At 36.8% G+C, this 16,918-nt stretch overlaps 2 protein-coding genes across 2 annotated transcripts; both read left to right on the top strand.

Annotated features, from left to right (window-relative positions):
- The first annotated feature begins 399 nt into the window (after positions 1–399).
- Positions 400–3,968, top strand: si:dkey-86e18.1 (uncharacterized protein LOC557342 homolog). Its single transcript, XM_026944581.3, has 5 exons — positions 400–668; positions 797–837; positions 926–1,000; positions 3,040–3,229; positions 3,415–3,968. Exons 1-5 carry the CDS (start codon positions 602–604, stop codon positions 3,822–3,824), a joined length of 783 nt encoding a protein of 260 aa, XP_026800382.3. The 5' UTR covers positions 400–601; the 3' UTR covers positions 3,825–3,968.
- Positions 3,969–8,132: 4,164 nt separating this feature from the next.
- On the top strand, positions 8,133–11,930 carry faslg (Fas ligand (TNF superfamily, member 6)). Its single transcript, XM_026944604.3, has 4 exons — positions 8,133–8,585; positions 9,284–9,329; positions 9,449–9,502; positions 9,938–11,930. The coding sequence occupies exons 1-4, from the start codon at positions 8,310–8,312 to the stop codon at positions 10,339–10,341; spliced, it is 780 nt and encodes a 259-aa protein (XP_026800405.1). The 5' UTR covers positions 8,133–8,309; the 3' UTR covers positions 10,342–11,930.
- Positions 11,931–16,918: the final 4,988 nt, after the last annotated feature.

The raw sequence follows: 16,918 nt of genomic DNA, 5'->3' as shown, positions 1-16,918 counted from the left end.
TGTTCATGGTACCTGCAGTTGTTTGGAGGAGCCAGACTTGTGGAGTCATTAAATGAATTTCTGTTTAAAGAGACAGAGTGGTGTATGAATCATGAATATCAGAATCATGAGTATGAGTCAGAATCATATTGTATTTTTCTTCACTTCCTTAAAAAAAATATGCAAACGTGCAGTAGAAAGAAACTCTTGAACCTGCTTTGTGAATTTAATTTCTTTGGTGACCACTATTTTTCTTTTTCTTTTTCTTTTTTTTTTCTTCTTCTTTCCTGCTCAGGAAGCCATAGGCCCATTTGCACATGTGATATTTGAATAATTATTTCTGTTATTTGTCTTGTATTGCATTGCCTTTGATACACTGTTACAAAGAGGGCGCTAATGCAACCATGTAGAGGAGAAGAAGAAGAAGAAGAAGAAGACGACGACGAAGAAGAAGAAGAAGAGCTGTTATTAAAGTTACTGTAATTTGCCAGAATCCAGACGGAGCTCAGTGTCTCCTGATGATGAAAAGGTCACACGGTGACTAACACACGTTCACTGACGTCACTGCTTTCGGTTTGTGCTGTGTCACGTGATATCCCTCTTTCACTCCACTTCTACTGGAATGGCTAGGAATGAAGAAAAACAGCTTGGAAAATTAAATCGATTATGGCTTCAGAAAGAAAGAGAGGGTAAAACCTGCCTTCCGTTCAGACTACAAGTTTCAGTCTTTTGCTTTTTTTCTAATCCTTGTTTCTGACTGTGTGAGCAGTACACTGCCTGCGTTTACTTGTTTTCATTTGTCTGTTTTTAAATGTAGAAGGTCGCATTAAAGATGTGCACACGTCAAGACCAAAACTTGTGAGTTATTCATCCCAGCACACTTCTACAACAATTAGTTATTGCTCCTAAGTCTTTCAAATTAACCTTGCTAATATTGTTCCTCTAGGCGACATTAAATTCTGTTGCAGCTGTGAAGAAGTGGATACCAAGCATCAAGAATGAGATTGAATATTACCTGCAGGTATACACCACATCATCATCATCATCATCATCAATCATCATCATCATCATCATCATCCTGAAGTGGTGCACACTGTTTTAATAGCAGGAAGTGCACATGTGCACTGCTTATAGGAGTTCATATCATTGCTTGTGTTTATATGCAAAGCATTTCACCAATTCGAGTGAATTCATTCCGATTGAACTGTTTATACTGTGGACACTCTGTAGGCAATCTTGCTTTACATGCACGTTACATGATATTCGAGCCGGAGTTATGCGCATGCGTGGAGGGAGGTTTAGCATCAGTATCACCATAACATTGGCAGTCTTGATAGTTTGAGTCAAAGTCAGAGCAATAACACATTATCCATCTGTACAGTGCATTTACTCATCTTCTAATGTTACTAATATTATTAAAGGGACCAGGCCATGTGAGGGGTCCAGGATGATTTAGTAGTCCACTGACATGCAGAAAAAAAAATACAGTGGGGAAAAAAAAAAGAAGAAAAATACAGTGAAAATACAGTTGAGCTATGGTGGTCAGCTATGATGGTCTAGGCCTGTGCATTGTTTATAACTCATCAGATAAATTGATGTAAAATGGTTTGGTGTGCTGCAGTTTTCATGGTAAGAGCCACTTAAACATTTGTGGCTAATTACAAACATTTTTTTAAAATGTAGTTTTTCCCTGAAGGGCTTCTTAAATGGTTTGACCTGGGTCCCAGGCATTATGTAAGGTGGGCCTGACTGCACGAGAAATATAAGGCTAAGTTTTGTCTAGTTTATCCCCCTTTTATTACTGTGTATATATGTCTGGCACTGAGCCAATGTTATTGAGGACACTTTGCTTCCTGGATCTGCCTCAGAATGTTCATTTGATGCAAGTCCAACTTCACAATTATTTTAAATAGATTCAAATATGTAACATGAACTGCATTTCCTTATATTTTATTCTACAAGGTGTGCATCATGACCATAGGGTTAAAATATAGACAGAGCACACTTAGCACACTTGAGCAGTTGTCTCTTATATGATGGAGTTATCAGTATGGCATCCAAAACAGGAAATGATAACCTATGCCAGTATACATAATAGACAGCTGACAGTAAAAAAAAGAAAAAGACTACTACACTACGTAAAAATTGTATACACATATTTTTTGGCTCTATGTGACTATGTACGTTATAACAGCTTCAAAGTAGCACTAGTAGTCGTAGTTTCTGAGAACTGGTCCATGAGCATTTGTTTACAACGAGGGGGAGGTGAGAGGGCAAGCCCAGGAGAGTGCACCGAGGTCAGCGCTCCAAAAATCTGATCAATTGAATAAACAAAGTCTATGTCCTGTGGATTTTGAGAATGATTTAATAATGAAGACTGTATAATCACTGATATAGTGAAGCTTTCTTTAAGGAGATATTTATGGAAAGAGTCTCTGGTAGCAGAGCTTTGTAAGAGTAAGGTTTTTTTTTTTTTTTTTTAAACACAGAAACTCTCCAGGACAGATGACCTTCTGGTTTGTCTGACCACCTGTGTTTTTTTTCTTCTTAATTTCAAGAGAAAAAAAGAGATTGATGAGGGAAATACTGCTTATAGCTGCCATAATGTAAGCGATAACAGAAACTTGTCTTGCTGATGTTGCACAACATTAAATGTAACTATAAACAGTTTAAAAGTGGTTCATTAATAAGTTAAAAATTGCTGTGGTAGCTCAGGACATGCTGTTATTGGAGATGTTGAACTGATGTTGATTCAGTTCCTGTAACAACTCTGTCGTGTTTTATTCCTTACATACTAATACTCCAACAATATGTTTCCATGTAAAATAAATCGTAGTCATAGTGGGTTGAAAAGTGTTGTATTAGCTAAGCATAACAAGCAAGTTCCTACAAATCCACCAAAGCGATTGCTCACATTGACTAGTACAATATTTCAGTAAAAATAAAAACATGTTGTACATTTGAATGTTAAAAATGATGAGTTTTGGGGGAGAAATATCACCTTAAATGATCACATGCTCTCTCTTTGTTCCTTCACCTCGCTCTCTGTTGTAACTGTAGCAGTCCCAGTTGTCCCACTACCCAGAGAGGAAGATAGCAGAGTTCCAGCAGCAAATTGAGCGACTGGAAAAAGAGTACAAGGCTTATCTTAACAAAATGCACTTTTTAGACCCCAGCTGTAAACACCGGCCTTGGAGCCCCAGAGCGTACACCAAGAGGAGGCCAGACTCTAAAGGCGATCAGTGCATTGGTTAGTCATCTAATGTGATCTATATGTACTGATGCATATTTTACATATTTAAACTACAGTTTCCCACAAATTCTAGTGTACCTTAAATTAAATTTCTCAGTGCTCCATGATCAACTTGTACAACTTAGACAACTGTTCTTTTAGACTTCCTAAACATAACATAATGTGCTCATACTTTGTTACAGCCAAGAGACTATGTGCCCCTGCTCCTGGTGTTCAAGCCAATTATCAAGAAAGTTCTGCAACAGCTACCGCAAATAAGCAGGATGTATGTAACTCATCACAACCGCATCCTACACACCCCTCTGATCTTCCAGACCAGGATCTTCCACTCTCCTTTGACCACTCCAGGCTGGCGATAGCAGTAGCTGGGTCTCGGGGGGCTTCCACAGCGCAGCAGAATGAAACACACACCCTGGCACATGTCCTGCGTAACAGCCTCCCCAACCTGCACAGCTCAACTTTAGCCCAAGTTCCAGGACCACCAGAGAGACAGGGGACAAAACCTTCCCCCTGCACTGAACAAAATGAGGGTAAGACAGAACATGTGTTGGGACTGGGCTGCTACTCATCTTCCTCAGATGAAGATAATTGAAGTTTTAAACATATCTGTGATCTCACTGGTTTGTTCATATGGACATTTGTAAATATTGTTGTTTGCTTTTTCCATTTTGTGCTTTCTAAAAAAAAAATATTGTATGTAGCTGTAATAAATAGATTTCTAATAAATGACTTTACATTTCACTGTACATACACTGTACCAGTATTTCACTGGTAATGAAAGTTTGGCATTTGAGCATTTCAAACACTAAGAGTTTGAAAAATCCAAAATGGCTCTTTGTCTTTGTCTCGTTTTGCCAATTTCGGTCACGCTGTACTTCTCAGACCCGGAATCAGCTTCAGAATGAGTTTGCTGGTATAACTGGTATAACGTCTCTTCTGGAACACATCACTAATGTGATTGTGTGATTGGGCTCTACCTGAGTGGGTGTTTTTTTAACTTCATTTCAGCAGTTTCACACTGAGACAGTGAAGCTCAGTGTATGGAGAGATTACATAATGACCCCACCACAAAAGCTGTTCAACCACATTTGCATCTTACTGAATTATCAGTAAGCAGAGATATGCTGAGTCAGAGAGAGAGAGCCGGGTGATACTTCTGTATAAAGCGCACTCTTGCTCCGCTAGTCTGTTTGCTTGTAAGGCATCCCACGCCGACCCCAAAACCCTTCTTCCTTTTTTCTTCAGCAGTGGGAACTGCTTAGTGTGCAACACTTCGGGGAAATGAAGCTTTTGTCAGTAGTGAGGCTTTAATAGGACATATGTGGCTTTAGTCACACGCACAGTCAGGGACAGGGTTTCCCATACCTGTAAGGGGAGAAATGAAACTTCTGAACGTTTACCTGCATAATACAGCATCTGTCAGAAAAGTTTCCTTCATATTACATCATGCGTTTACTCATCTGATCTCAGGTTATACATGTACTATATAATGTAATGTAATGTAATTTACATAAGAATTCAAGACAAGTAGATATGACAGATGCATGTTCTTGGCATTGTACAGCTAAAAATTATTAATACAAATTATTGCACATTATACAACTAGATTCATCTTCAACTAACATGTCAGTCATTATATGATGCAGTTATACATGCATATGAACATGTACAAAAATCTCCAATTTCGTTGTCCTTGACAATAACAGTAAACCGTGAACCTTGAGCAGTGCTGCTACAGCCTTCACTTTTAATCTTTAGGGTAAGATTTGTGAATAGAAATAAAGTTCATGCACATATTTAGCTGTAATAGAAAAGAACTTGCTGCACATTTTAATTTTAATGATAATTCCAACAATGATAGTAATAATATTGATAATATGGGTAATATAATACTAGTCAGTTTTTATAGTTGTTTTCACATACTGGAAAAAAATAAATAAAGCCTGAGGACCAAAATCAGGTTGTATGTTCAGACTATAGACTTGTTATGAAAATACTAATATTTTAATAAAAAAAAAATTAAAAAAAAAAACTAGCATTCAGCGTTCCCACGTAAGTTTGGCATGGAAAGATTTAATTGGATGTAATTCCCCAAGGTGTCGACATGACTGTCATTTACGCAATTTGCATCAACAGCTGTGACAAAAATCTTCCATTTTGGGTTACGTATTTTGGATAGCTCATTACACCAACTTTTTGTTTGTGCTGCTTAAATGAGGCAGTCAATGTCAAGCATCTCAAAAAAGGATCATTAATACCTTCTTTGTCATTGAAATTATTGTGGTTTAGCTGGTTTAATAATTAGATTTTGAGAGTGATACAAATGACTTCTCATTATATTGGTGTAAAGTGGACATAACTTTCAGTTTCCAACCATTCAAATGCAGACACGAGAAGAATGTTTGCTTGTAGGAAGCAATTTCTTAGAATACGAGTTTGAAGTGGCTGAAAAAGATAGGACAAAAAATGAGTGATAATGACTGACTTATTCAGGGTGGGGAGTTGTAGTGAAGCACAGAAAAAAATATAAAACCCTTATTTCCCTTGTGTAGAACCCTTGTTCAATTTCCAGTTGAAAATTAGCAAAGACAAATGAGGAAAGCTCAACCGCCAGACAGACCTCATCTGCTTTGACGAAATCAAGTTGCCAGTTCCAGTAAACTGTGTATGTGCGTATCTGTGTATGTGTGTGTCTGAAGGATACGCAACATAAAGGGCACAGGTTAAAGTGATGCCGCTCTCTTGTCTGGTCTAAACCACACCACGAATCTCCACCCCAACACCCACTCTGTTCTCATGCAGACCCCTAAGAATGCAGGATGCAAGACTGCAAACTCATGTACACGCACACACACACACACACACACACACACACTCACACTCTTACACACAAAGCGTGTTTCATGTGGAAGCTTCTGTTCCTTCGTGGTTCTTCGTAGGGTTTGTGAAACTATCTTTATTCTGCTACATCATTGTTTACATAAACAAAGAACCAAAATTTTTATTTGGATGAGAACACAGTGTCTTTCAGTTTGTTGAAACATATTAGCAACGCCACACTGAGTGCTCACTGACACTTCATGTAGTATGTTAGAGTGTCACCCTTTTCTTACTGCACATGCTGACTGACAGGATGCTGGTGGTCTTGGGTACACACAATGTGGATTTTCTGAAAAATGCTTTCTAGGTCATTCTAAAAATGTATGACATTTGAGTGACCAATGAAATGTTTTCAGCTGTTCTGAAACAACAGCTAATAAGTACTGCACTCAGGATCTAGCCTGTTGTTAAAGGAAGAGTCACTGCAACAGTGAAACATTACCTTTCTAGTCATTACCTTTCTTCATCAAGATGAACATGGCAGCCACCATGTTTGTCACTAACATATGAATTAGTTTACCAACCAACTGATGGCAATGTTTTTTTTGAGGTGCAGACAACTGAAACTTACATTGGCATCACTAGAATGTGTGTGTGTATCCATATATATATGTAAACATTATATATATGTGGGGGGAGACATGTTCTATTGACCCCAATGTAAGTTTCAGTTGTCTGCACCTCAAAAAAACGTTGCCATATATATATATATATATATGCGTGTGTGTGTAGTTACAAGTAAGCACCAGTAAGTAAAAATCACAGTCAATCATGGTTAAATTAGTAATAAACATAGTTACCCTAAAGTAAAGTATAGTATTTAGTACCATATTAAAACCATGGTAATATCATAAAGCACCATGGCAGCATCATGGTGGGCATAAAGTGCCAGAGTAAAACCATGGAAGCATCATGGTCACCATCAAGTACCATAGTAAAAAAAAAAAAAAAACATGGAAGCCTCATGGTCACTGTATCGTCTCATATTTAAACCATATTAGTATCATGTTCAGCATAAAGTACCATAGTAAACCATGGTACCATTGTGGTTAGCATAAACTACCATAGTAAATCGATGGTAGCGTCATATAATATTACCTAATGGGCACTATCAAACTGTCAGCTGATTTGGACAGAAAAGAAAGCAAATACTGGAAGTAAATTGCAGAGTTGCATCATTGTGGTAACATGATGGATATTTTTTAATAGGACATGGCCACGAATTACTATAGGCCACTAGTTAATATTTCGAAGCCCACATATCAGGTAACTCATGACCACAAATTTTTTATTATGTATTTTTATTAATTTAAAAAAAAGGTTTGTGTAGGAACGTCATACTTGGTCGGAGGGGAATTATTTTTGACAGGAACTGGCAAAAAATTCACTTTGAGAATTTGCTTGATGTGATGTGGGTATTTCGATGTGACAATGCCAGTAACTCCACTATGTCTCTATGCATCATTCCAAGATTGAAGTAATGTTATAATATATTATAATATAAAATAATATTGTCAGTGACCATGGTTAAATTTCTGTGATCACAAAGATCTATTTCAATATTCTCTCTGTGTCTCACTCATTTTACAATACAAGTGCCACAAGTTAAGTATTTTATGGCCACCGAATAGATCACCAGATTGTCTTGTGGCCTCAATATATAAATTAATGGCAACACATTATTAAAAATAACCAACAATAATGTTGTGTCACTAGCTCTGTATATAATAGTTTCTGATGACAATAATATATGTGTTTTGTAGTATGTATCAGCTGGGCTAGTGAACTGTTTTGTCTTCATTACAGACTCCAAATTTTACATTGCTTAAAAAAGAAAATCAAATGTTTGACAGTTCATTGAAGAACATGTCAAAGAAAGGTCTAGTTATTGATGTGACTGATTCGAGAGCTGACTGATTTTAGAGAATGAGAGTGTTTCTTCCCATGATGTCATCACCATCAGTATGCAAAATATTAAGGCAGGGCATGAGTTCTGCAAAGACAAAGAAGAGAGAGAGAGAGAGAGAGAGAGAGAGAGAGAGAAAGAAGAAGAAGAAGAAGAAGAAGAAGGAAGAAAAGAAGAAGAAGAAGAACGTGGGAAGTGTTGAAAGTGTCTACCACACAATTTTTTTAAAGGAGGTGTAATACTGTGTGTCAGACACACTTTAACCATTCAGACACACACAGAGAAGCAAGCATGCACAGTAACCTTAGGTACACGTACCCTCCAGTGTTCACAGTTGATGCTGCAGGAGGCTTTCCTCGTCAGCATCAGGCTGCAGGCATCGAACCTCCCCCAGTCCCCTGCTGGACATTACCTCCTGCCCGAATCCAGGCCAAGAGAAGGGGCTGTGGAGGAATGAGCTCTGCAGGATGCCTCCTGATTATGGTCCTCCTGACAGTGTTTGCTGCACTGGGACTTGGAGCCTATCAGATCATGAGGCTGCAGACAGAGCTGATACGTCTGAAACAGGTGAGACTTATCTATGTGTCTGTCTGTTTGTCTTCCTGTCTGTTTGTTTTCCAGACTGTTTACCTACTGTATAAATAGCAGTAAGCTAAAATCTATGCAATCACTCTGTGTAAAATTGTTTTTGTAAGAAACCCAATTATTTGTTCTTATAACAGGTACATAATGTTTTAACAAAATGATCAGTCAGGCCATCTATGACTGAACCACTAAGCACTAATAAAAATACTAAAAAGATGAGCTCTAAAAAAAGAATTTTTATAAACTGGTAATTGCCTGTGTATTAAATATTGGACATATCCCCATCATTCAAAATGGTTCTAAAATATTTTAAACCTTTGTTTTGTTTAAACTTTCTTTTATGGTGCATAGTGCCTTATATGTAACCTGACATTTACTGGAAAATTTTAGCATTTACTTAAGCACTTACATTACGATTGTGGTCACCAGTCCAGCAGTACAGGATATCCTTTACTTAAACCAGAGCACAGTCTTGTTTTCATATGAACTCAAACTGAGTGAGCATTATGCATAGTTTCTAATTTATCCATATGCACAGTTTCTAATTTATCCACAGTTATGCGTTAAAATTATGTGCAAGTGTATGTTTGTGCATGCATGCATGCATGTGAGTCAAAAATATCATACAGATATATGATGTGACCCTGAGGTTTTATTTATTTCTCTTATTTTCATGACAGGAAATAAACCCACAGCCTGAAAGTATTACACCAGAGAGGCTAGTCGGTAAGACACAGTCTTGTTTTAATCTCTCACCTTGTCGTGCTCCATCTATATCTTATATGAAATCTACCAAGCTTACAAAGATAAGAATGCTAACATGCAATATTCAATGAATTTTGCAGGGCAACAAGTAGAAGATAAGGAGCCCAAGCATGCACCAGCTGCACATCTGATGGGTAAAGAGAGAATCATAATGTATTCAGTAGATCCTGCTATATAATTACACCTTATCCAAATAGCAAGGTGTAATCAAAACTCAAAAAAAAAGAGACCAAGCAAACAACATCTGCATATTTGATAGGTAAAAAGAGCTGAATTACTAAGAGGCATTTAGCAGATTACCCCTCATCTTGAGAATCCTAGTGTATATATTAGTTAAACCTGAACAATTGCACTTTATCCAAGTAAACAAAGTACAAATTTGCACCATACTAAATTTGTAATGTTCAAACCTCACATTAATTGCAAACCAAATCAATTCTATCTCACTGAATTATGCAAATTAAATTCCATATTACCTAGACCTAAAATTTGTTGGGCAGTAGACATCCAAGAGCATACTTATGTCTAATGAGTACCAATAATGTCATCTTTCCCTCTTATCCATTCAGGACAAACCCAGGACAATAAATCGAAGACCCTAAAGTGGGAGTCAAGGCATGGTCGTGCTTTCACAGATGGCATTCTGTACCGTGACGGTGGTTTACAAGTGAATGAGACAGGCCTCTACTTTGTCTACTCGCGTGTGGAGTTCCTATCAAAAGACTGCAAACCAAGGGACTCTCTGGCCCACATAGTGTACATAAAGAGAGGCGAACGGCTGCTAACGCTCATGAGTGATCATCGAGAAGGCTTCTGCCAAGTCGGAAGCAAGCAACTGTGGACAGCCGGAAGTAACCTTGGCTCCATGCATCAGCTCAGGCAGTCTGACTGGGTGTTTGTCAACGTATCCCAGCCAAACCGGCTCAGTTCTGACCACCAAAGTAATTACTTTGGCCTTTTTAAACTCCCATAAGCACTCACTGTGTTCCTCAAAGGTTTGGCAGGCCAGTGTTCGGAGGAAATGGGAAAAGTGCATTTGAAAGGCTCAAACTTGTGTAGAAAGAAGTCCAGGGAATCATCTAAGGATGTTTCACTGTCCTCTATATATAAAATATTAGCCATTTTTGTTGTTTACCGAACACTAACATGCTCCTGTATGGATGTTATTTATTTACAGAAATCTTTATTATGTATGTCTGGGCATGGTCGGAACTGCAGATCAGTATAAATTATGGTCATATTGACCATAAAAGTCTAATAATTTACATTTTACAGCGAAATAAATTATTGTTGTTGTTCAAAATGCCTTTGTTTAATAAATAAATGATTATGCACTGAACAAATATTAAGAAATGAATATTTTAATGTCCAACCAAAAATAGTACATGTAGTTACCATTATATCACACAGTTGTTGATGATGGCAGGGGAAACAGTGGGCTGGTACTGGGAGAGATGAGGAAAATATGCTAAGCATTACAATTAACATAGTTTCCAGGTCTGTTTCTATACTGACCAATTTAATTAACATTTTTTTGCATGAGTCATAACTTGTTACTTTTACTAATTCTATCAATTATCAAATGTTTGATGAGTTTTAACTTTCAGCAAAGAGATGCAACATATTCAGTGTTGTATACTGAGGTTTTAAATATCCTCTTTTGGGCCATCAGGCAACTCTGCAATGTTGCATTTTCATTCCTCATCATTTCTGCAAAGACCCTCATGCTGTTTTCATCGCAAAGCCACAGATACACATGTACTCTTGCTTTCTCTAACACACACACACACAGATTTCTGCTGCTGACGCAGAACACTGTGTCTTTTTTCAGTTTCCTTCCTGTGTTATAATTCTGGCTCGGCGGCTGGAGGTAAATTTTCAGCCTGAAATTTCGTAATCTGTAAAGTATAATATGCCTAAACTCCTTTGGGTTTCTAATAAGACAATATATTTTGTGTGACAAAGTTTGTGTGTTGCCACATTCACTTTGGCAAAGTAGAGTGCAAGTAAAGTACTGTAAATGTCTGTCATGCCACAGAAAACATTTTGATAAAAGTCATGAGTTTTGGCACAATCTCATGTCTTTTATCAAAAAACATTTAGTGCTTTAGTAGTACTCAGCATTAGTCTTGGGCAATACAGTGAAGGCAAACACACAAATGTGCAAGGCAAAGTACTGTAGTGCCTTATGTAGTGTATTTAGTAACTAGGAGTGGACTCCTTGTTTTAGAGGTGAATCAAAATTTCATAACAACCTTCAAAGTAAGAGAAACTACCCGTATAATGTTAGATATACAGTGGATATAAAATGTCTACACACATCTGTTAAAACTGCAGTTTTTAGTGAAAAATGAAACCAAGATAAAGCATGCCAGATCTTTTCCCACCTTTAGTGTGATATAGCAACCAACAAAATGCAAGTGAAAGCAACTTAGAAAAAAAAAAGAACAAACTTACAATAACCTGGTTGCATAAGTGTGCACACCATTTTATAATGGGGCATGTGACTGTTCACATTCAAAATCATATTTAAAAGTTATTTTTAACCAGCTGTCATCAATAAAGTGTTTGTGATTAACCCAAAATAAAGATCAGCTGTTTCTGTTAGATTTTCTTGACATCGTCTTGATTTCAACTGCTGATGGTCTGCAAAGAGCTTATAAAGCATGTACGGGATCTCATTGTTGAAAGGTACCACTTAGGAAAGTGGTACAAAAGAATTTTCAAAACATTAGATGTACCATGGAACTCAATGAAGGCCATTATCAACAACTGAAGAAAATGGAGCACCACAGTGACATTACCAAGAACAGGGTGTGCCTCCAAAACTGACAAAAAGCCTTATCAAGGAGGCTGCCAAGAGACCTACAGAAACATTAAAGGAACTGCAGGAACAGCTGGCAAGTACTGCTCACTCCCTGCATGTGACAACTCTCTCTAGTCTTTTTCATGTCTGGGCTATGGGGTAAGGTGGCTAGACGGAAGCCCTTTCTCACAAAAAAAGCCCACCTTTATCACCCCATATCCTGTGACAAAATGTGGTCTGATGAAACCCATGGTGAAGCATGGTGGTGGCAGCATCATGTTATATGGCTGCTTCCCTTCAGCTTGGACTAGGACTCTGGTAAAGATAGAGCAAATCATGGATAGCTCCAAATACCAATCTATGTTGGCCCAAAACCTGCAGGCCTCTGTTACATAGCTGAAGATCTAAGTAAAATCATCTTCTAGCACTATAATGACCCAAAGCACAAATCCAAGTCAACAAATGAATGGCTTCAGAAGAAGAATTTCAACGTTTTGGAATGGTCCAGTCAGAGCCCAGATCTAAATCCTATCATAAAGAGTTGTGGAATGACTTGAAGAGGGCAGTGCACAGGATATCAATTTGATAGTAGTTTGATAGATCTGGAGCAATTGCGCTAAGTTGGTAGACTCTAATTCAAAAAGTGCTGTATTACAAGCAAAAGGTAATTTAACAAAGTAATAGTTAAGGGGGGTGCAGACTTGTGCAACTAGGTTATTGTAAGTTTTTTCTTTTTCTTTTTTTTTTTTTAGAATGTTTCTATTTGTTTTTCACGTGATTTATGTGGATTTCTTTCTTTTTTTATTATTTCTTTTTTTTTTTTTAACATCAAAACCTGCAATTTTTAACAGGGGTATGCTGATTTTTTATATCAACAAAACAATTTCAGGATTTCTTTCATTATGCCTGGCTGATGAAAACAGCAAATATTATCTACATTTTTCTTTTTCCAATGGGTGGGACTCCAGATACCTCTCTCCTGTTCCACTAGTGGAAACCAGCCCACACACATATACACACACACACACACACACACACACACACACACGCCCACCCACCCATGTGTGCAAACACCCCCAGAGGAAATGACCATTATGGGCCAACTATGAGCTTAAAGGTCAATACTAGTTTATAGCCAGAAGTCTTCACGCATTTTGAATTAAATCTGTGTATTAAATATGTGATGCAGGATATAAATGTCAAAAGCAACCACACTGATGTAACAATAAGATTCCCAGAAATACAACATGATCAAAATCTTATCATAGACAACTTTCAAGGACACATAGGTTGTGAATTCATCAGAAGATTAATAAAGAATTGTGTGACTTTCAATTTTACCGAGAGGTGTTGATAAATCAGACTTATCAGAATTAACCAGGTCTGTTAGACAGTCGACAACTGTGGTGGCAAAGTGACCACATTGTGTATATTAAAAAAATAAAAAATAAAAAAACCATTCATAACTGATTTTTGAATGAGATTTTAATATTCACTGAGTTCCCACATCTATCTGTACATCTACCTGGATTGACTTGGCCATTTTATCAGGTGAACTTTGTAGGCATGCAGTTACTGACTGTAGCCCATCTGTAGCCCAGCTATTTGTTAGTTTCCCTCTACCCTGTCCATCATTGAAAAGAAGCCACTACGCTGTCAGCATAGTTACACCACTGACAGCATTACTTTTAAGTGGTGTCAGTATAATGTGGGGAAAAAATGTGTAAACATAGAATGTGTAAAGGTGGTTAATCACTACAATAAGCATATCTGTCATTGAGTAGGCTGTATGTTTTTGGAACATAGGCAATATTGCAAAAAAAAGAGATAAATTCATTCCTCATTTCTAAGATGGCTGTTGCAGACAAAACGGACAACACATTCTGAGTGGACCCCATGCAGTTTAACACATTGATGGTAGCAGTAAACATCATTAGAATAATTAATTCAAAATTAATATATCAACAAGCAAAGTGATCATTTGACATACAATAACCGATAATTTGACAAGGATATTGAATAGTGTTATTTAGACATGTTCTTACCATTTTTTTTTTCCAAACACAAAATATTTTTAAGTAGAGCAGTTTTTTCCTGCAAACCACTGGTTTCAAAATAATTTGCGCCCTTACAATTAATATTTTGTTAACAAATCAAATCTGGAATCTTAGATGATCATTTCAAAACACTGACTTTGTGTTTCTATAACCATTTCACTATGTGAGCATCACCAAACCACCTTTTCTTTTTTTTTTTTTTTTTTTTTACAGTAGGATGACTTTCTTTTTCAGGTGCTTTTCATTGTATTACAAATTATTTTGCCAAACGTTATAATGATGTGCACGACCAAAAACTTTGGTCTCCTCTGACCACAAAGCATGATGCACGTTGTAGTTCTAATGATGTTTGGTGACGTTCAGGAGCTATAATTTGTGCGATGCTCTCAGGAAAGGATCCATTCTTGCTATGTTTCAAACAGGTTGACAGTTTGACAGCTTTAACGGTTGATTTTGAAACTTGACACCCACAAGAATCAACTAAACTGTGCAATTCTAAAACCGATCTTTACGCTCTTTTTCCTCCTTCTTATCATGTGTGTGTGTGTGTGAATTGGGGGGAGTGGGAAATTTCTTGTCATGGCCGTAATTTTGAATAATAGTACCGTATTTTAATTGTTTCTTTATTTTTTATATCTATTACCTGATTTTTACACATCAACAACTATCTGTCTCTTTTGAGTTGAAAGTTCTTTGTTTTTTTCCCCATGGTAATGGATGAGGGATTTTAGATTTTTGCAACCTCATATAACGTCTTCAATATGTCTTTTTAAACACCATTCTTGTACAAATCTATCTAAATAAAAGGTCAACTTGTGATATGCTTTTAAAATAATGATAATGAGAGTAATTAATTGAGAGTACATAATCAGAGTACATACATCAAGCCATTATTTAAGTTTCAGCATTAAGCCAAACCTCATATATTAAAGTTTGTCTATTTTAGTCTAACTGCTAAACTGCTAACTGTCTATTCTGTCTAACTGACACTAGTTTTTGCTAATATGTATAATGCTCAGTCACAAGAATGTGGAACCACAAACAAAACTTTAATAATAACATATCCAATATCAGCCCTGCATCCCATCCAGGATATATTCCCACCTCAAGCCCAGTGTTTCTGGGGAGTGCTCTCAATCCAACATGACCCTGACCAGGATAAAGTGGTTACTGAGGACGAATGAATAAATATCCAGAGTAACAATGCCAGAAGGCAAAAAGACACAGGCAGGCATTAAACAGGTATGTCCACCCATCTGTTACTATATGAATCTGTGAACAATCAGGTTCAAAACATAAAACTGTGCAGGTTCAGAGTGGGGCTCCAGGATTGGCGCTGACAATCACTGTTATTTAGGAGTTAAACAGGTACAGGCCCTGGGTCAGAGATGCAGAATTGATGCTGTAATCTCATTAAAGGGTGCTCCTGAGTCACACTGTTTTTTACTTAAAAATAATTGAAAATTATTGAGGTGTGACAGAAAGGGAAGAGCAAAAGATAGTTATTCCAGCTTCAACCATAAGGGGCAGATGATTTTTTTTATCCTTACCTTGCATTGAAAGTGGCAAGATTTTACCTGCAATTGAACGGGTCGGACAGATGTACAGCCTCAATATAATGGATTAAGAAGGTAAAGAAGGTAATGGATTAAGAAGGTAAACCTTTACAATCTACCTACTAGAACCTCTTTGTATACATGCAATGGACCCCATTTCTCAATCTTTTAGTAAAGTTGTGTTTAATTGCTTTTGTAGGCCAAACCTAACTAAAAAAGTCCCACCAGATTTACAGAAGGTGATTTTCTTCACACTCACATGCCCATGTTTATACTTGCCAATCACCCAAAAATACCAAGCTCATTCACAGCACAGCTGTTTTTTTAATGACATTTACTGACACTAACAAAACTGTGTGCGAAATGTAAAGAGCTAAATACTAAACCCCTTTTTGTCTCTCTGTTAAAACACTTAATCTGTGTTTGACAATTTTATGTAAAATTTTCCATTTTTGTATCATGTACTTTGTGTTGTATGTAATTTAAATACCTTTCTGTATATTGTTTCAATTATTTTTCCAGCACTGAATGCGCTCATTTCTGTGTTTTGGGAGCTCGTTGTATGTTGATAGATTTAAGAGGAGAGGGAAAAAAAAAAAAAAAAAAAAACACTCTCTTATTGAAATGTGGATTATGAAAATCAAAATGAATAAGTTGGAAGTGAAATTGGTAGTGGTAAATATAATTATTATTTTATTTATTATTATAATTATAATGTAAATATAATTATTATTTATAATTATTATTTTAATTATTTTATTTTATTCAGACAAATCTATGAAATACAACCTCGTTATAATTTATCTCTAGTGGGACCAACACCATGCTATTCCAGCAAAAAAAAAAAAAAAATGCTTTAAAAAAAAAAAAAAGCTAAGTCATCAAAAACCTGTCCGTGCCTTTGGAGGTTTTTTGCTCCAGCTGCACTGCATATGCATCACTTTGTTACTTCAAAGACCAAAGTGGTTTAGAAGACCTTCAGAGAAAGGAAACATAAGACGTTTGAAAAGTCATTAGAATCTCTCGATTTTTCATTCCCCTATAATGTGTGTTCTGTTAAGACCACTACAGACTTTTTCCATGTCAACCACTAAATATGAGTCATCACCAATATCTGGTAAATGACTTGTT

Source organism: Pangasianodon hypophthalmus, chromosome 19 (genome assembly GCF_027358585.1).
Source record: "Pangasianodon hypophthalmus isolate fPanHyp1 chromosome 19, fPanHyp1.pri, whole genome shotgun sequence".
Lineage (NCBI taxonomy): Eukaryota > Metazoa > Chordata > Actinopteri > Siluriformes > Pangasiidae > Pangasianodon > Pangasianodon hypophthalmus.
This window is presented reverse-complemented; position numbering and strand designations above follow the sequence as displayed.